Source organism: Lepisosteus oculatus, chromosome 12 (genome assembly GCF_040954835.1).
Source record: "Lepisosteus oculatus isolate fLepOcu1 chromosome 12, fLepOcu1.hap2, whole genome shotgun sequence".
In the NCBI taxonomy this organism is placed as follows: Eukaryota; Metazoa; Chordata; class Actinopteri; order Semionotiformes; family Lepisosteidae; genus Lepisosteus; species Lepisosteus oculatus.
Window position 1 is genome coordinate 6,465,344 of NC_090707.1, and position 19,012 is coordinate 6,484,355.

A 19,012-nucleotide genomic window follows, 5' to 3' on the forward strand; every position below is an offset into this window, starting at 1 on the left:
GCAGGACACCGGAAGAACCCTGTTTCCTTTATATGATGAACAGCGCCGTGAATGGCTTTGGACCATACCCTTAGATCATGAAAGGCTGCTGGACAGAGACAAACATTCCTCAGCGTGGAACTGGCAGTACGTTAGGCATTGAACGAGCAGAAATCCTGGAAGTTCAATTATTCCAAACGAACAAACTGAGCACCGCAACAGTGAGATAAAAAAGGCTTTAGATTGTAATGCAAAGCATTAGCACAAAATCCAAGATTTGATTTCCTTCCCACGTTTTAATCCTAGATTTATAAATTGAATCATATCCTGCCTTGTGAGCATTTTTCTGCATCCTTACACATTATGGGAGAATGGAGGCACGGGATGGAAAATGTAGTTGCCAAAATCATAGAACGCCGTTCTTACTTTGTACAAGCACGTTTGACTTTTTTCTGGGACAGTCCTCGCCTGCCCAGGTCTTTATCTGCGCCACCAGAAGAGATTAAACATTTTTACAAGGAAAGTTAAAAGTCCTGTTGGAGGAACAATTGGACACTTCAGAAATACAACCGCGGAAATGAAGTATTCCCGAATCCTATACATCCAACAGCATAGAACACCCTACTTCAATATGTAAAAAGAGAACAACAGCGCATGATGAGCAATGCAATGGCCTGTTTTGATCTTTAATTTCATCGGCATTGTCCCATACCGTGCACGATGTTTGTTTTTTCTGAACTGGAAACGTACACACTAACATTAACTTGCTGGACGTTAACGCGAAATAAGATGCGAAATCTGACCAGAGTGCAGACTGCAAGCTTGCAAGAGGCTGAGAGGGGTGGTCACCAGCTGGAGATACCACAGCTGATTGTGCAAGGATGGGTGTTAATTTACCTTTTCGTGAGAAGGAAAAAATCAAGGGCTTTTATTCATTCTATTTATTAATATTGTAAGTTACGGCTGAATTCACATAAAGGCAATCCAAAAGCTTAGCTGTACTTCAGGCGACACCTTTACATACTCCTGGGACGGTCGCACTCGAACAGCCCCCCCAAGATCGAGCTGAAATACTGCAGCGGCTGCGTCGGACACGGGTGCGACTCAGCGAGTGAACACCCACCCCCCCGGCCAGGGCTCCGAGCACGAGCACGCACACGAGCGCGCTCACGACGTGCACGGCGGCGAGAAGGTATTTCGACCTGGGAGGCTCGGGAATCGCGGTGACCTTTCTGACAAAGGCCGCGCTCCCCTGTTAGACATTGTGATGGATTGTTTGCTACTGCTGTTTTAGCGATCAGCTGATTCCGACCTGGTCCTCCCGCCCCTAGCGGGTTTCGTTTTGTTTTTCTTTGGGGGTGTTAGGGTTTTTTTTTTCCCCCACATTATTTCTGAGTAGAATCAAATTAAACTCCTTCGCAAATCGTGACTGCGACCGATCTGTCTACTGCGGTGTCTGTTCTTCCCCATTATCCCCGACCACACCGCAGGCGGAAACTCCTTCCTCGTTTGTGATTGTATCTAGCAACCAATCAGAAACGGAAGGAGGCGTGACGTCACTCGTACGCGCCCTCCCCATGCAGCGCGCACGCCCACATTACAGCGCCTCCTATCGACACGGACGAGCAACTGCTGTCCTTTTCGTGCTTATACCGTACCTACTTCGCTAATCGTAATGGACATTTCTATTTTATCCACTTCTAAACTTCCTCATTACAGTTTTCGTTTTGGATAGGTCTGGTGTACAGCTTACTATATTTTTCTAAGATATACACATCAGTTGAAAAATATGAAACGAATGCAAATTTTAAAAAAGTTTTAAAAAAAGTTTCCCTATCAAGAAAGCAGGAGTTATTAAGCAGTAAATTAATTTCAAAAGCCATGAGCATCAGATTATGAGCAGTACCGTTCAGAGCGCAACTCTAACATAAAACTATCCAAAAAAATTATCGCACTAACGGGAGGTTCATAAGCGCAGGTCGTTGAAAGGCGAGATAAGTCACCCAGGCCGCCTGGCCCAGTTTATCGCCTGTGTTCAGGGGGTATAGGGCGGAGTTTGGAGAGACATCGTCAGAACAGGCGTGCAGGAAAAAGCGCTGGGCGCTGGGGTTCATATGCTTCGCAACTGTTGGCGTGAGTATTATAAGAAAAAAAACGTATAAAAGTATTTTGTTTTCCCTTGGGTACACAGTTAGCTTTTTACCTGGCGTGTGTCTTTGTCCTGAAGTCAGTTTGCGACTCACCTGTGAAGAAGCGCCTGGCGGCAGCGTCCTGTGTCGGTTTTCTGTTACAAAGAGTCACATGTTGCATCGGTCTGGCTGGGCTGGGGTCTGCTCTACCTCTGCTGCGAGGGAGATCGGAGACGGCAGTTGTGGGGGGAAAAAGGAGAGCATGTATCATTCAAAGTATAAATCCTGCTTGATTTCGAGTATAACTCAGTTTTAGCTGCGTGGAAGTCGGATGGGCGGCGAACGGCAGAGCTCAAATAGAGGAGACCGATACACTAATCTCTTTAGAACAAGAAAACGAATTGTCACAAGATTGCATCGGCTCCCACATGTCTTCGGGGATGTCAGAATTGATGCAGGGACGGATTAACCTGGCGTCAACTGCAATTTTACATGGTGACAGTTCGGTTTAATATAGCAGCTCTTCGGCCTGTAGGTGCTGTGTCGCCCAAATTAGGTTTGACAGAATCGCAGCGTTACTGGGGGGTGTCGACAGTTCTTGAACCATTTAGACTGAGTATTTGCGTTTTAGCAGCTCCCAGAGTTGCCATTCTTAGTACTGGGACGTTTGAATATGTTTGTTGTTTGTCGGCAGTTTGTTTCCGGTATTATTTTTGTATACAGCCAAGCTTTAGACATACCGTACGAGTTTCACTAGCGCGAAACTATTTGTCCTTGGTGAATTCGTACTTCACAAACAGCTCGAAAACATCAATGAGAGCGTTTACGGTGTCTCACATTTATCGTTGTGCGCGGAACAAATGCTTTTTTATGTGCAGTCGTAGTGCTGTGTGAACTAGATTCTTACAGTGCTTTAAATTGGAAAGCTCAAGTACATAATAAGAGTTTTGTTTTCCTACTCTTAAAGAACCACAGCCAAGTAAGTTTCCAGTAAAAACTTGCTCGCAGTCCCCGCCGAACCTGCTGCAGACTACACAGAAAATGTGCATGATCATGATGACAGAAGTCTAGTCTGTGCACTAACTGGAAAATTGAGTCATTCAAGATTTCAAGATTTTTTTTATCCAATGGCAAAACTAAACTCCTATCGGGCCACACGAGCGACAGAATTCATTAAGCTTATGTAAGGGAGTATCCGTCTTTAAAATCTGGTCCTGTTCCTGGAAAATGTTTTTCGGATTCTAAAATAAGTCGAATGGGTACTAGAAATTTCCTTTAAGGAGTCAATAATATGTTTGGAAGAAGGAGGAAAGCCTCTCTAATTCTGTAATTATTAGTTTAAAAGGCAGCACAACAATAGGTAGTTATGTTTTCAGACTAAACATGCCAGCGCAAAAAAAAGATAAGTTTTGTGGTAGAGATGAGGAGCAGTCTTGACTACAGGAATTATGGGACAGTGTTTACTGTGCTGGAGAGTCTTCTGTGGATACAAGCCCCAGCAGATAAGGGCTAAAGATTTTCCTGCCAAGTCTCCAGTACTTCACTGGGTAAAAGAAGCTCTTTAAGATAGAATACAGGCAGCACATCCTTTGCTTCACTCTAGCTGAAAGTTTTATTGTTTTATTTGGAGCCTGAATGTTTTATCTGAAGTTTGTAGATATTTGCCTGGACTTAATTCCAATTAAGCTATTTCCACTCGAGCCTAACTTTGTTTTTCTGACCCTTAGTAACATGCATAGCGAGATGTACTTTACATTCACTACATACAGGAATATTAAGCTTTCAACAGCCTTAAAGAAACAGAAATTAAGATAGACAAATCATTCTTCATTCCCAGAAGTGAAGGCTGGAGTCTGTGTCCAGAGACTGCAAACTAGGCTTGTCCTTTAAGAAATGAGTTGGATCAGAATCCATCTGCCTGGGCTTGCATATCCATCACAAGATTCCATTAGACTGAGACTCGCATCTGGAAACTTTTATTGACTGTCTTGTTCAGTGCATTTTGAAACACAGTACCTGGTCCACCACACCAGGCTAGAAAACTAAAAGTAATTTTGTGTTAGATGAAGCACCTATATAAAAGCTTTGCCAGACTAAATGATTGACATTCAGATATCTCAGTTTGGACAAGAAGAACACCTCACTGATATTTCTTAACAGCACTCTGTTTGACCCAACGTTAACTTCACAATGTATTGTAGTGCATGGGTGTTTGTATTCTTTCATGCATTTTATCCACTGACTATAAGAATTTAGGTCAGTATTTGTCAAAATCTTTCTCCTTTAAAATATTTTTCAACCAATATCAGACTTATTTTTTCATAATGACTTATGTTAATACATAATAAAATTCGCATTTACACTTGAAAGTCAATATAATGCATAGTGGTTCTTTAGTCTCCCCTATAACAAAGGGTAATCAAGTCTAATGGTATTATTCCACCATCTGAAAGAGGTGCTCTCTCATGATCATTGCAGATATGTAAAAAAAAAAAAAGAATAGGAAACATGTTTGTACATAAAGAGTTGTGGAGGGTGGAACAAGTTTCCCAGCTATGTTTGGAAACCTGACACCCAGGCATCCAGTGAGAAAGGGCTGGAAGACATCCTTGGATCAGTTAGCTAACACCACATGAGATACAGTAGGTGGGTAGAACAGCCCACTCTTGTTTCTAGCCTTCCTTATGTTTCTTAGACCTCTGATGGGCTCCCACAGCCTCACCTGTGACCTGAGCCGAGCTGCCGGCTCTGCCCTGGGTTTGCAGTGTGGGGTTCAGACTGTCAGACACGCAGGCCTCTGAAAGAGGAGGGGCTCAAACGTTGGGTGGCTTAACCTAACCTCCGGGCTAGAGGCCTTCCGTGTGACATTGAAGAGATCAGCTTACAGTGCCTGACCTCTGCTGCACAGATCACCTTCCCATGATGAAATTTGCAGGATGGGAAGCGGGAGGAGTGATCGGTTTCAGGCACTCGGACGTCCTTGGGGAAAAAGTAGGACAATTACAACACTCCCGGGCCTGGAAAACATTGGGAAAGCTGTGATGTCCACGATTCTGTTGAGAGAGGGATGGATGTGTATAGCTGTGTGTGCTGTGTGTGCTGTGTGTGCTGTGTGTGCTGTGTGTGCTGTGTGTCATTAAAAATCCCAGGGCGTTTCTCGAAAAGAGTAGGGGTGTAACCCCGGCGTCCTGGCCAAATTTCCCATTGGCCCTTACCAATCATGGCCCTTACCCTTACCATTCCCATTGGCCCTTACCTCCTTATAATCCCCATCTATGAATTGGCTGCATTACTCTGCTCTCCTCCCCACTGACAGCTGATGTGTGGGGAGCATTCTGGCGCACTATGGCTGCCGTCGCATCATCCAGGTGGGGCTGCACATTGGTAGGTGGTGGAGGGGAGTCCCCATTACCTGTAAAGCGCTTTAAGTTGTAAAGCATTGACCTGTAAAGCGCTTATATAGCTTATATATATTTTTTTTTTCAGAAAAGCGCTATATAAGTGTAAGCTATTATTATCATTCATGGTATCCGGTACCCCCTACTCCCCCGGGCTGTGGTTGAGCCGTCTCCCCGCGGCCGGCGCTCAGACTCCTCTCTGTTCCGCGTTGCTCTGCAGAGCGCTGAGGATGCCGAGAGGGGAGATGACGAAGCCGCTGCTGAGGAACCCGCTGGAGACCGAGCAGGCGCTGCCCGAGCCCGGCGGCCTGACCGTGGGCATTCTGGGCAGCGGGGACTTCTCCCGCTCCCTGGCCCTGCGCCTCGTGTCCTCGGGGCACAGGGTGGTGGTGGGGAGCCGGCACCCCAAAAGGCACGCGGGTCTGTTCCCCGCCGCCGCCGAGGTCACCACGCAGCAGGACGCCGCCGGCCGGGCCGACGTGGTCTTCGTGGCGGCCTTCCGCGAGCACTACGCCACGCTGTGCGGCCTGAAGGAGGCGCTGGCGGGGAAGGTGCTGGTGGACGTCAGTAACAACGCCGAGCTGAACCTCCATCAGCAGTCCAACGCCGAGCACCTGGCGGAACTCTTCCCAGAATGCACGGTGGTGAAGGGGTTTAACGTCCTCTCTGCGTGGGCGCTGCAGTCGGGTCCTAAAGATGGCAGCAAGCAGGTAAGGTCAGCGGAGTGAAAGCTGGGAGGGTGGCACAGGTCTCGTCAGTGTCTAGATATCTAGTATGGCATAATATGATCAGAGATCAGTGGGGGGGGGTCACCATGTTTTTAGTTAAATTCCAACCTCATTGGAGCATTTTATTGTGGGAATATGACAAACCCACCTCGGGTTTAGTCCATCCATCCATATTCAAGCCACTTTATCCAATTCATGGTCGCAGGGGAGGTGGAGCCTATCCTAGTAAGCAACGGGTGCAGAGAAGGATACACCCTGAACGGGACACCAACCTATTGCAGAGCCCACACAGACACAAACACCAGTTAGCCAGTTAAGCTCCCAGCATGTCTTCGGACTGTGGGAAGGAAACCCAAGCACCCAGAGGAAACCCACGCAAAAGCCGGGAGAACATGCAAACTCCACCCAGACAGCAGCCCAGGTCTGGAATTGAACCCAGGACCCCAGCGATGCGACACAGCGGCGCTAACCGCTGCGCCACCGTGCCGCCCCTCCCGTTTGGTCATTCTTGGAAAGTGTGGAAGCTGGAACACGGCCCTTGTGACTCGGTGTCCTTGTCCCTCCCTCAGGTGCTGCTCTGCGGTGACAGCGGCGAGGCCAAGAGCACGGTGGCTCACCTGGCCCGTGCCATGGGCTTCATCCCAGTGGACATGGGGTCCCTCCCGTCCGCCCGGGAGATCGAGAACATCCCCCTGCGCCTCTTCCCCTCCTGGAAGAGCCCCGTTCTCTGCGCCCTGGGGCTCTTTTCCTTTTTCTACGCCTACAACTTCGTCCGGGGGGTCATCCACCCCTACGTCACCAAGGGTCAGAACAGCTTCTATAAAATCCCGGTGGAGATGGTCAACGTGTCCCTGCCCTGCGTGGCCTACGTCATGCTGTCCCTGGTCTACCTGCCTGGGGTCCTGGCAGCCTTCCTGCAGCTGCGCCACGGCACCAAGTACCGGCGCTTTCCCGACTGGCTGGACCGCTGGCTGCAGCAGAGGAAGCAGATCGGCTTGCTGAGCTTCCTCTGCGCAGCTCTGCACGCCGTCTACAGCCTGTGTCTCCCCATGCGCAGGTCTGCGCGCTACCGCCTGCTCAACGAGGCCTTCAAGCAGGTAAACCCCCTGAGATCGGTGGGACTCTGAAAGAAGCTGTACGATAGTGAACAGTCTAATTATATGAAGCCGGAATGCACGAGCACTTTAGAGATCTTATTCAATACATTACAATACTGCTGTTGAAGATCATTAAACAATAGCTCCCTAAGATCCATAAAATGTCAAGTGCTTCAGTATTCAGTCATTGCCTGCAGTCATGATTCGTGGGGAGTGGCGGTACAGACGATGCTGTGTAGGCTACACTCCCGCTGGTGGGGTTCCTACACAAGGGCAGTGCTGAGAGTTGTCTCTTTTCTCCCGCTAGATAGTTATAGCTGGGGGTTTGTCCTTTTCTATTAACTCTGTTGAGCCAACACCATTATTTAACTGTGTCCCTGTATTAATTCAATTACAGATCTTAAATAGCAGTTCATTTCACTCGTTCCTTATATAATCTGCACATCTTAACACTTGACAACAACTCAATGGGGAAGCAGCCTCCCTAATGCACACGGTTAGTAAATTTAGTGTGGTACTGTAGCTGTCTGGGGGCTCAGCTATTGTGAAATGTATCCAGTAGCCAACTTCAGAAAAACATCAGAGGATTAATTACACACCTCCGCTGTAAAGGGTGGTGAATAAGTCATCCGAATCCTGCTCAATGTGCGTCATGACCTGCAGTGAAAAGTGAGGCACAACGAGAGATGTTTAAATGAAAGTATTTTGGGTAGAAATAAAACTGATTTGATTCAAGTGCTGTATAAGGTGACCACAAAGTACTTAAGCCCTTGACATTTTATGGATCTTAGGGAGCTATTGTTTAATGATCTTCAACAGCAGTATTGTAATGTATTGAATAACTTCCTTGTTCCGTGTTTCCTTGGAGTCTCACAAGGGGATAAGGCCTTTTTATTTAGAGATTTAGAGAGGAAACGTGCGTGGGCGTATTATTTTAAGCAACCCTGGCCATTTAAGGTGGATGTTTCAGAATTTACAACTTCACCGACTTTTAATGCGTCCTTTTAAATTTGTATTTAATCTGTCCCTTGCTGAGCTGAACCACACTAGCACAGAAAAATAGGCCTACAGTGTTTATTTAGCACAGTAGAACAGCATTGTATAATAGCTGATCCATTGTTCAACTTTGGGTTTTTTTCTGATTATCAAAACGAAGTGATCTGTATTGCTTTCTACATCATGCTAATAGCTCTCTAATGGCACAGGGCTGGAGAGAAAGGAGGGCTGTGATAAGACCTTCTGGAGTGTGCCCTATTTAATGCTTTCTTTGACTCCTGAAAATGTCAAGAAACAGAGCACTGCTAACCTCTTAGGTCATTGTGTCTACTCAGGGACTCAGTCTGAATTAATTTCTTTATCCGCATTAGGTGACATTTTCAAAAAGGTACCAACACTTTTTTTTAAAAGAAAATGAATAAATATCAGCCAGCCGAGTCACCTCACGCCACCTTGTGGTCTTATTATTCAGTGGCACATCCACGTTTAAGATGTTGGCAACTCAGACACATCTTTACCCAACCACCACCCTGGAAAATATTCAGCGCGTAAGGTTATTAAGCATAGAAATTCTGTTACAGTACGTGCCAGGGCACCTAGTTCTCTTGAGCTCAAGTTCCGCCTCAGCCAAAAGGTGCTGAGTAATTTCAAACAGTTTAATCACCTTTTTGGAATTAAACCGACTTAAATGATAACGCACACATAGCCTTGCATGAGAGACGATTCTAAGAGTGGACAAAAATCGTTTATACCTCCGCTATCTGTACGCACCAGAACTGCTAAGTGTGAAATAATTTAAGATGCTATTATTTAAGCTTTAATTTGGTATTCTGAGCTGCTGCTCTGGGTTAAAGTTTTGTTTGTTTTAGCTCCATGCCTGCAATCATTTTGAGTGTACAAGTTACCGCAGAGTGCTTTCACCCCAGAATGGAGCCCTGCAGTAAGAGGCTCGTTCAGATCGGCTGGGGGCCTTGTTTATTAGCAGTTTCTCATCTTCGCTGCGGGCTGGCACCATTTGTACTCGACACCTCCAGCGACTTAATTAGTGCCGAGGCAGGTGGTCAAGGATGTTAAAGTTGGCAGTTTCCTTCGCTTTGTTTCCCAAATTTCAGCAAAAATGGACTTCATATTGGGCAGACTAAAAATACTCGCTTGGGTTCCCAAATGTTCTAGTTTGCCGTTTTTCCCCGCACACGCCTCACGTGTCCATTTTGAGTGGCATCTCAGCCGCCGTGCAGTTCAGCAGGTCTCTCCCCCCGCCCCGCCCCCCCCCCCAGAAGGCAGACTCGCCATCTGCCCGTTCAGCAGTGTTGACCGTGGCACCCTGAGCCACGCCCAGCCTGACACTCGGTCCTACCAGAGCAGCGCTCTCGAAATAGCTCCCTGACCGCGGCTTCGACAGACGGGTGTGCGAATGCAGTCCCTGAGTAAAACTCCTTCATTTCCAAAAGCGGGAAGTCCATTATCTAAACTAAGCTTGTTGAAATGGCCTTGGCTTCCAGAATGTGATGAAAACAAAGTCCCCTCCCCCCCCCATCAGACAGATAGAGAAGTCCTCAGTGGCGGGGGAAGAAAACGGTTCAGACACAACAGGCCGTCCTGTGGTCGTTCAGAGCTGCGGAATACGGGGCAGGAAGTGGCAGCGTGGCCTCGGCTGCCCCGTGGCGCGGGGGTGTGTGACGGTGCCGCTCGTGTGCCCGCAGGTCAAGGCTGGCCAGGAGAGCGTCTGGGTGGAGGAAGAAGTGTGGAGGATGGAGATCTACCTGTCCTTTGGCGTCCTGGCCCTGGCGGTGCTCTCGCTGTTGGCGGTCGCCTCGCTGCCCTCGGTGGGCAACGCGCTGAACTGGAGGGAGTTCAGCTTCATTCAGGTGACCCGCGCGAACCCGCCCGATGGCTCATGGCACACGTCGGCATCATGCCTCAGTTTTTGCTCATGATGGATTGATTGGTGGGCTGCGACACAAGCACATCCCATCCACCCCTTTCCTAACAGCTTTATCCAACACAGGGTCACAGGGGAGCGGATCTGGGCAAGCACCAGGCAAGAGGCAGGATACACCTTGGATGGGACACCAGTCCATCACAGGGCAACACACACGCACACTAGGGCCAGTTTTCCAAGAAGCTAATTAACCTACCAGTATGTCTCTGGGCTGTGGGAGCAAACCCCAAACCTGGGGAGAACAGGCAGACTCCCCACAGATAGCACACCAGGATTTGAAACCAGGGCCCCGGCATTGTGAGGCAGCAGTGCCAACCTCTGCACTGCCGTGCCGCCCCTACAAGCATATTGTTGCATATCATTTGGCATCAGATCCACCCTGACTTGCTGTGCTACCAAAGTCTTGATAGTAACATCCTTCAGCACTGTATTCTCGTAGGGGGGCACTCTACTGTCAATGGTTTTCTTCTTCAGCTGCTGTAAGCACCCTCCGTGGCTTTATCCCCAAGGAACAAGAAGCAGGCATTCGAGTCAGCAGGTCGCACTCTTGGTGTGAAAAAGACAGTAACTGCCATCTGGGCTCATAGAAAAGGTTTCCCCTTCCTGTGTGAAAGCTCAAGTGTTTCTTATGTCAGTGCTTTTGTGTTTACAGTACGAACAAAAAGTGGTGACTTGCTGCACAGTGCTATGGCAGAATAGAGGAGTTTTTGTTGTATCCCTTGTTTCCACAGTTATAAGTAATTTAATCTCTCAAGGGCTTAAAAATTAAAATGACTAAATTTGGATACTTATGTATTCTAACTTCCCATGAGTAGGTGATCCACTTATCTCCTCATCAAACACTCTCTCTTCCCTTGCAACATAGTATTTAGCTTCACACTGTTGTAATCCGGAAAATGGAAAAAAGGATAATACAGTGTTTGTCACAATGTCTGTCTTAGGCTTCACATTTTTGAACTAGACCTTCTGTCCTGGACAGGCAGTGCCGTCTGGTCATTGCACAGGACTGGCCCTTGTATCCAGACCACAGGGCAGAAGCCAGAGCCAGCGAGCTCTGTCTTTAAGACAGCTGGACAGACTGTAGAAGAACGAACATTACAGCACATCCTTAGCTTCACAGCAGATAGCCTTCAAACGTAACAGCCTGCAAAGCTTCTTGGTCATGGCCATTGAAAACCTGTTAGGCTTTCTTTGCCTTGGAGTTTGTAGTAAGTACATGCAATAATGGTTCCATTTATAAGGGATTTACTTTTTCCTGCACTGCTTTTGAACCTCCTTTAATATTTATGTTAAGCTGATCCACTTGGTGTAAGATTAGTCACATGCTGGTACACCTTCAAATGAATGTGGAAAGAAATTGCTGTGCCCATCGTACCCTAGAGTTTGCTGCGAGAATGAAAAATACAATGTGAGCTTTATTCGGCATTAAAATAGATGGAATTATTCAGGCTGATCTGCAGACACAATCCAGTCTTGCGAACCTGCAGCATCCAGGTTAAACAACACTGCAGCATATTTTGCCAATAACACTCCTATTATTGCTGACAAAACAAAATGTCAGTATGGCCAAGGCATTGTGATTGAGCCATGTCTATCTGATTAACTGAGAATACCTGCTTGTACAAAAGCCTACATAATGGTCTGTTTTTAATCTGAACCAGACCAGACTATAGAGACCACAATGAATTCGCTCTCACACATTAACACTTCCACCCTTGTAAAAGTTTGACAATATGTAATGGTGGTGAAGTACATCGTGGCCATCATGTCTTGTAGGGTTAAAGATGGTGCCTGCCAGAAGGATAAAAATAATGATTAAGGTCCTGATTTACAGCCGGCCTCCATTTCTTCCTTCATAAACGCAGACTGTTCACGCTCACAAAGCACACACGAGCTCGTGGGTCAGACCGCACCCGACGGTCGCTCTGCTTGCACAAAATAAATGCGCACCGCGAGGCTGCTGGGGGCAGGGGCTGGAGCTGCCCGAGTCCGTGTGTTGACCGAAGGCCCACGAGCCCGTGCGGTTTGCGAGCGGGCCCGTTCGACCGCCGATCGACGCCCGTTTTCCGTCTCCCCCCCCGCAGTCCAACCTGGGGTACAGCGCCCTGCTGATCGCCACCCTGCACACGCTGGCGTTCGGCTGGAGGAGAGCCTTCGACCCCGACCAGTACAGATTCTACCTGCCACCCACCTTCGCCGTGGCCCTGGCGCTGCCCTGCGCCGTGCTGCTGGGCAAGGTGTGCCTGCTGCTGCCCTGCGCCAGCCTGCAGCTGACCAGGATCCGCAGGGGCTGGGAGAGGGGGCAGCAGATCCGGTTCCGGCTGCCCGAGGACGGTGCCGCCCTAGAGGACGTCAGCAACGTCTGACTGGGGAGGAGGCAGTGCCAAAACAGCAAGCGTGCCTTCCTGACGGGCGCCATCGCCTCCCGGCAGCGCAGCCCAGAGCAAACCCTGCCTGACGGACGACACCAGAACCGCTGGCTTGGCTGTGCTTCGTGCCTGTCCCTGCTTGAACTGCGTTCGAGTCCTGCAGTCCTGCCCTTTCTTTCTTTTGTTCACTGGCCTGTCGACACCCGGGAGATGTTTATGTTTTTTTTTACGTTTTAAAAAAAGCTGAATTACTTTATCAGCTGGATCACCAGTTGCTGGGCCCAGTATCTGAGATACAAGCAAGCGCGTGGGTTTCTGGTCCTGTGTTTCAGTTCGGCTGTGACGTAACCCCTGTCTTCGGTGATGGCAAACCACAGTGAAGTGAATGCCCTTTTCCAGCAGCTTCCCACGATTCCGCCTGCTGCTGCTCCCCAAAAGGCCCTTGAGCTGCTGTCAGCCTCTCGCTTTCATTCGAAGTATGACGGGCTTTATCTGGGTCAGGAAACACAACAGATGACTTTGCTCTGCGCAGCGCTGTGAGGTAAAAACACTGTCCTTGCCTGGAAGAATGAACTAGAATCCCACGTCTCCAAAATCATTCGAACAGTGCTCGTTTCTGACGCGTTAACACCAAGCAGCCCGACTGTAACACTAAGATGGACTTTGCTACTACAGTTAATTTTAGAATGTACTTCAATCTCAGACTTCTTGTAGTCCCGACTGAGTAGGTTTTCAGAGACATTTTCCCAGGATAGCCTGGAGCCCAGGGCTGGGATGGAGATCCGTCTCCCTTGTTACAGAAATGTCTCCATTTATAAAGCGACACGTTCACTTCTGATAACGTCTGCAAACGTACCCCCCCTCCCCCGTGGAGTAGGGGGAGGACGAAGATGCCTTCCAGAGTCTTCTGGCCTCAGAGGCAGGACTTGGTAAGGCGCAGTATCTAGAGGAGCTGCGGCCATGACTTCTGTAGACACTGCAGTCCTCTTGTTTTTTTTACAGCCTGTGTGCCCTGCTTTAAAACCCACCCCTTCGGGCCTTTCATCGGAATGTTTAAAAAAAACGAGAAGGCGGTTTTGCTCCAAATCCCGTCTCCCGCTGGAGTACTGGGGAAAGGGTTATCTAAGAGTTGTTCAGAGAATGATATTCTATGAAATATAAAATGGTCTCGTTGGCATGGGTAGGCTTCAAGTTTCGTTCATGTGCAGAACGGGTTCCTAAAATTAACTATACGCATTTATAAATGATATTAATGAAAAAAGTTTAATATAATGTTTGTACTCTGAGAGTCTTATATCTGTTACACAAATTCTATTTTATTTATCCTGCCTAGATCTCAAAATATGCTACCATTGTCGGTACAGTACATGGACTGCAAAGTATTAGTAGAAGGCATTAAAAATCAAGACTGCTGGACATTAGTACTGCTTGTTAGCAGTAAGTGTTTATATTTTCAGCTAGAGGTTATGCTTTAATTAGTAGGAAAACTGCAAAACAGCCTTTGATTCTGAATGTGGCTCTCAAACTTTACAAGAGCCTGGTATGTTTTTTTTACAAGCATTCTTTCTTTTTACACTTAATATAATAATATATTATACACTTAATAATCAGTTTCCCTACGGGATTAATAAAGTCTGATCTATCAAATATGCAGTCATCTTTGCTGGTTGGTAAAACCAATTTTTGAGCACTGATAGACTAAACACATTTTATATTTTTGTCTACCTTGCAAAGACAAAGCATGTCTGTTGTCTTCATCAGGATGTTACATGAATGTTGTATTTATGTGCAAAAATCAAAATTCAGGGTTTCATGTTTTAAACAGTATCTGGTGTTCTGCTTACTGTTATGTTACTTGCCTTTTGCTTGAGTTGAATGGAGATCCGTGTGCTTATTTTGCAATAAAGTGGATGCTTTTCATTATCCGAGATAATCAGAAGTTTATTCCATGAACAAGATGGGTTTTAATAATAATAATTGCTTACACTTATATAGCGCTTTTCTGGACACTCCACTCAAAGCGCTTTACAGGTAATGACAGGGACTCCCCTCCACCACCACCAGTGTGCAGCCCCACCTGGATGATGTGACGGCAGCCATAGTGCACCAGAACGCTCACCAAACATCAGCTGTCAGTGGGGAGGAGAGCATAGTACTGAAGCCAATTCATAGAGGGGGGATTATTAGGAGGCCATGATTGGTAAGGGCCAATGGGAAATTTGGCCAGGACGCCGGGGTTACACCCCTACTTGAGAAACGCCCTGGGATTTTTAATGACCACAGAGAGTCAGGACCTCGGTTTTACGTCTCATCCGAAGGACGGCGCCTGTTTACAGTATAGTGTCCCCGTCACTATACCGGGGCATTAGGACCCACATAGACCGCAGGGTGAGCGCCCCCTGCTGGCCCCACTAACACCTCTCCCAGCAGCAACCTTAGTTTTTCCCAGGAGGTCTCTCATCCAGGTACTGACCAGGCTCACACCTGCTGAGCTTCAGTGGGCTGATATGGTGATATGGCTAATATACATAATACACTGTATTGGGGCTTTTTCCATAATGTGTGGAAAAGTAAGAGTTTTTCCAATGTTCTACCAAGGGAAATATCCCACATGTCTGAACTGGAAAAAAAAGAAAAACTTGATAATATTCTGAAAAATAAAACTTTAATAACTAAAGAAATACACATCTGTGGCAAGTGGTAAAAACCAGAGTCGAGGAAATTAAGTGCAAAATGTACAATGAAGAGAGGACCTTGTCCACCTTGTTTGTAGTCAACTCTCAACTTTGGCAAGTGCGCAGAACAGACGTCCTCTCATCCTCCGTTGGCTTGGCTGCTGCACGTGAGAGGGGACTTACTTCGCTAATGTCCACACAAGCTTCTTCAGTCCATCACCAGGCAGTTTTTGGATCCGCTTTGTACTTTTCGTAGTCTTCGTTCCGGAAGAAGGCTAACTCCGTTTCATTTGCTAAGTTAAAAATGTAAAAATGAAAAACCTTAAACGAGTCATTCTGTTTGCCTCCATTCGTAGCAAAAGAGACAGCGTCCTCCTGCTAGATGAGCTACTATAAGATATGACCATAACAATCCATCCATCCAGTTTCCAACTGGTTTATCCAATGCAGGGTCACAGGGGTGCTGGATCCTATCCCAGCAAGCAACGGGTGTAAGGTGGGGGGACACCCTTGGATTGGACCCCAGTCCGTCACAGAGCACACTCTTTCGCACCAGGGCCAATTTTCCCACAAGCCAGTTAACCTACTGGACTGTGGGAGGAAACCCACACAAGCCTGGGGAGAACATACAAACTCCACATGGACAGCACCACAGGAACTGAACCCAGGACCTCAGTACTGTGAGGCAGCAATGCTCAGCGCTGTGCTCTCTAGAACAACAACTGCTATTCTCTTTTCCTTTATAGAGGACATCACAGGTAAAAATACATTTTTAATTGCTCTAATTGATATAATAAAATTTTTTCACCACCCTGAAGAAACACCAAACTGAAAGCTGAAGAGGTTGTTACTAAACATTTTCATTCTTGTGGCATTTTTTTTTGCTTCCTATCCCAATTTCAACAGACTTTCCAAATGCTGGTCTCACTGGGCTCATGATTTTCTAAAACAAGCGTCCTACCGACTCCAGCCTCTTGCAAAGTGCTGTCGTCCTTCAGGATCAGTTTGTCATCGTCTTCCAAACTCATCACTAGCTCGTTCGTCTGAAAGGGAACGGTACAGGTGAGGGCTCTACGGTCCCTCACAGCGCCACCGCCGCGCGGGTTGTGTTGTGATCACCTGTGGCCTGATGATTACTGGCATGCTGCTGATCTCGATAAAATAACTGCTAAATACATTTAGCTTTCAGTAAATCACCAGGCAAAGCGTGAATTGCAAGATTCAATTAAGCTCTTTAAAACACAGACTCTGGGCCTCTCGTCGCTGAACTTTATAGCACTGACCTGACAGAACAAAGCAAAGAAGAACAACATTCTGTGATGACATGGTGCTGACAGAGGATCTTACACGTCCAGCACCGATCGGGTCCTGGGAGAAGAGTGTTCTGCCCGGCCCTGGAGCCTGGCGGGGTCACGGTGACCCCGCTGTTGAGTCAGCAAGTTTACAGGGCACTGGGCTTGTCTAGATTGCATCAGTGATGTGTGTCCAGCTGTGGCGCAACAAAGCAAACAAGGAAGATGATGCAAGTTGACAGCGAGGATAACTGGAGCCCAGTGTGCGACGCAATTAAATTCAGTCCTTCCACCGCGTCCGCCCCGACCTCCTTCAGACGCCTGCCTGTAAAGAGCTGAATATGCCGGACATGCTTTCTGTAGGGCCTCTATATTTAGACCAGAAATCGTAGCTCGATATAGAAAAAAATAAGGTGTTTACTTTTTACTTTTGTGACGATTCTGCGCGCTTGTCATTTTAAAGGTTTTTTTTTTACCCTGCGGTTAAAAGGAAGAACACCCACCTTAGCTCCGTGCGCTTGGTGAATTATCTTCATCGTGTCTGCGAGGAGAAGGACAGGGAAACTCAGCGGGGATTAACAAGCAGCTACAGGTCCAACACAAGACATGCACAGCCCAAGTGCGGCGGCTCGGAAATTTCACAATATTTCACATCGCAAACAACTGTCTGACTCTGTGGTCGAAGCAGAGCTGGCGTGCACACACACGCGTAATATCTGTTCATCTGTCGCATCGCACAGGATAACTGAAAGAGGTCAAACCAACGCGTACATCTGCCCTTGACCTCCCCGGTGTTACCGGCTCACCGCACAGCTATGACGGCCTTAACTGGCCTTGGACACGTAGCTGCCAAGAAGCCGCACAGCACATTCACAGGAAGCCATCAGCAGCTCCTCCACTGACCCGTAACAATGCAAGGCGGGTGGGGAATGAGCAAGAAACACGGTGATGAAAACATCACCCAAAAACCAACAAACACCATTACAAAAAAAACCATCACCTTACCGTATTCGAACTTTTTGAATGGTGGAGGCAGCCCTGGTCTCGCAGAGACATCTGTATTGAGAGAAAACAGCGTCTCTAACAGTGGGCACAGATGGCAGGAGGTGGCTTTCGCGTAGGCTTGACCTGGGGGCACTACTTAAATATCAAAAGCAGATTAACCCAACTACGACTGTTCAAAGACTTTCAGGACTGATGGGCGTATTTACCCCCTGTATTTCGATCTGCAGGGCGGTATAGAAAACAGAGATTAGAATCGGTAGTTTTTTAAGAGACATGCGTCACCTTAAACCAACACGCACTACACCAGAGCCGCAACACAGACGTGTGGGGGACTGAGGCCATGTCTTACCGTCCTTCACGGCAGCGATAAATTCTTTCACCGTCTGGTTCAGGTTCACGTTTCGAAACACGACGGGTTTGAAGTTGCGGTGCTCGAAGGAGCGCACCAGGCGCACGGTTAGCACTACCTCCTCGCAAGACATTGGCGGCTCCTAACGAAGGCACGAACAAGCAATACACAGCATTATTATCTGCATTTTTTTAAATCGCAATAAACCGTCATTTACTTGTAACGTTATTGCCAACATGAACGATTCCTAAAAAAACATATTCTCCATATAATAATGTGTATTTTTCTCTGTAAAACATGCTTTCTCTGCACAAACGTGTTTTTGGTGACGTGGCTGGCGTCATCTAAACACAAGAAACACCGTTAACAGATTATAACTGTCAAGAGGATAATCAGCAAAAGTATTTTTACTTAAACCGGTCGTCTTCCAGGCTTTTCTTCCAACTCGGTGCGAATTCCTAGTTGCACCCACAGACAAGAGCAATCAAATTCGGAAATGGTGGCGTTTAGTCGGAAACGGAAAAGGCACAGCTGAGGTTTATATGACACAACCTCCGATGTGGCATGAGAGGGTTTAAGAAATCCGTTTCAGCGTTGCGACAGCTGGACGTGAAGATCCCAGGTTTAGTCAACGTTAGTAGATTTTCAAAAACAGACAATATAGCCTTCCGTAAAAACAAAAATCACGTATTCACCTTTTACTCAGAAAGCAGTAAAATGAGCAGATTGTGACTATATAACTGTGCATGCATTAATTTAAAATGCTCTTTAAAATACAGTACATTCTGCCAAGCTAAACGAGTCTGTGCAGAAAATACGCCCGCGTGGGGAATGGGTTCATAATGGGGTTGTATCATGTAAACCCCGCGTGTGCTGCCGAGCTCAATTTGGTCGATTGTGCGTCTATTAGAAGCTAATAGAGAATGATATGAGTATTTTGATTTTGTTAAGAAATATGACATTGAGTGCAACCCAAAGCAATTTAAATAAATTATTTATACAATTCCACGTGTTTTACTGGCTTTGGTAAAAAAAAAATCCACAATGCAGTTA

The 19,012-nt window shown here is 47.1% G+C and overlaps 2 protein-coding genes across 3 annotated transcripts; one reads left to right on the forward strand and one right to left on the reverse strand.

Moving 5' to 3' along the window:
- Nucleotides 1-1,774: 1,774 nt before the first annotated feature.
- Nucleotides 1,775-14,561, forward strand: steap3 (STEAP family member 3, metalloreductase). Of its 2 annotated transcripts, none has more exons than XM_006636263.3 (5): nucleotides 1,775-2,112; nucleotides 5,727-6,216; nucleotides 6,804-7,331; nucleotides 10,031-10,195; nucleotides 12,354-14,561. In XM_006636263.3, the coding sequence occupies exons 2-5, from the start codon at nucleotides 5,737-5,739 to the stop codon at nucleotides 12,633-12,635; spliced, it is 1,455 nt and encodes a 484-aa protein (XP_006636326.2). In that variant the 5' UTR covers nucleotides 1,775-2,112; nucleotides 5,727-5,736; the 3' UTR covers nucleotides 12,636-14,561. The 2 variants fall into 2 exon arrangements, with proteins under 2 accessions (XP_006636326.2, XP_069053325.1); XM_069197224.1 differs by lacking the exon at nucleotides 1,775-2,112 and adding an exon at nucleotides 2,288-2,384.
- A 720-nt stretch (nucleotides 14,562-15,281) lies between these two features.
- On the reverse strand, nucleotides 15,282-18,770 carry c12h2orf76 (chromosome 12 C2orf76 homolog). Its single transcript, XM_006636264.3, has 6 exons — nucleotides 18,371-18,770; nucleotides 17,960-18,101; nucleotides 17,611-17,661; nucleotides 17,109-17,146; nucleotides 16,275-16,356; nucleotides 15,282-15,606 (listed from the first exon to the last, which is right to left on the reverse strand). Exons 2-6 carry the CDS (start codon nucleotides 18,090-18,092, stop codon nucleotides 15,530-15,532), a joined length of 381 nt encoding a protein of 126 aa, XP_006636327.1. The 5' UTR covers nucleotides 18,093-18,101; nucleotides 18,371-18,770; the 3' UTR covers nucleotides 15,282-15,529.
- Between the last annotated feature and the right edge of the window lie 242 nt (nucleotides 18,771-19,012).

Excerpts from the sequence above, each read along its gene's own strand:
- steap3 (XM_069197224.1), top strand. Across the intron at positions 7,332-10,030 it reads TCAACGAGGCCTTCAAGCAG|GTCAAGGCTGGCCAGGAGAG; the intron begins GTAAACCCCCTG and ends GTGTGCCCGCAG. Across the intron at positions 10,196-12,353 it reads GGGAGTTCAGCTTCATTCAG|TCCAACCTGGGGTACAGCGC; the intron begins GTGACCCGCGCG and ends CCCCCCCCGCAG.
- c12h2orf76 (XM_006636264.3), bottom strand. The coding sequence starts at position 18,092 with ATGTCTTGCGAGGAGGTAGTGCTAACCGTGCGCCTGGTGCGCTCCTTC. Across the intron at positions 17,147-17,610 it reads ATTCAAAAAGTTCGAATACG|ACACGATGAAGATAATTCAC; the intron begins GTAAGGTGATGG and ends TTCTCCTCGCAG. Across the intron at positions 16,357-17,108 it reads ACCAAGCGCACGGAGCTAAG|ACGAACGAGCTAGTGATGAG; the intron begins GTGGGTGTTCTT and ends GTTCCCTTTCAG.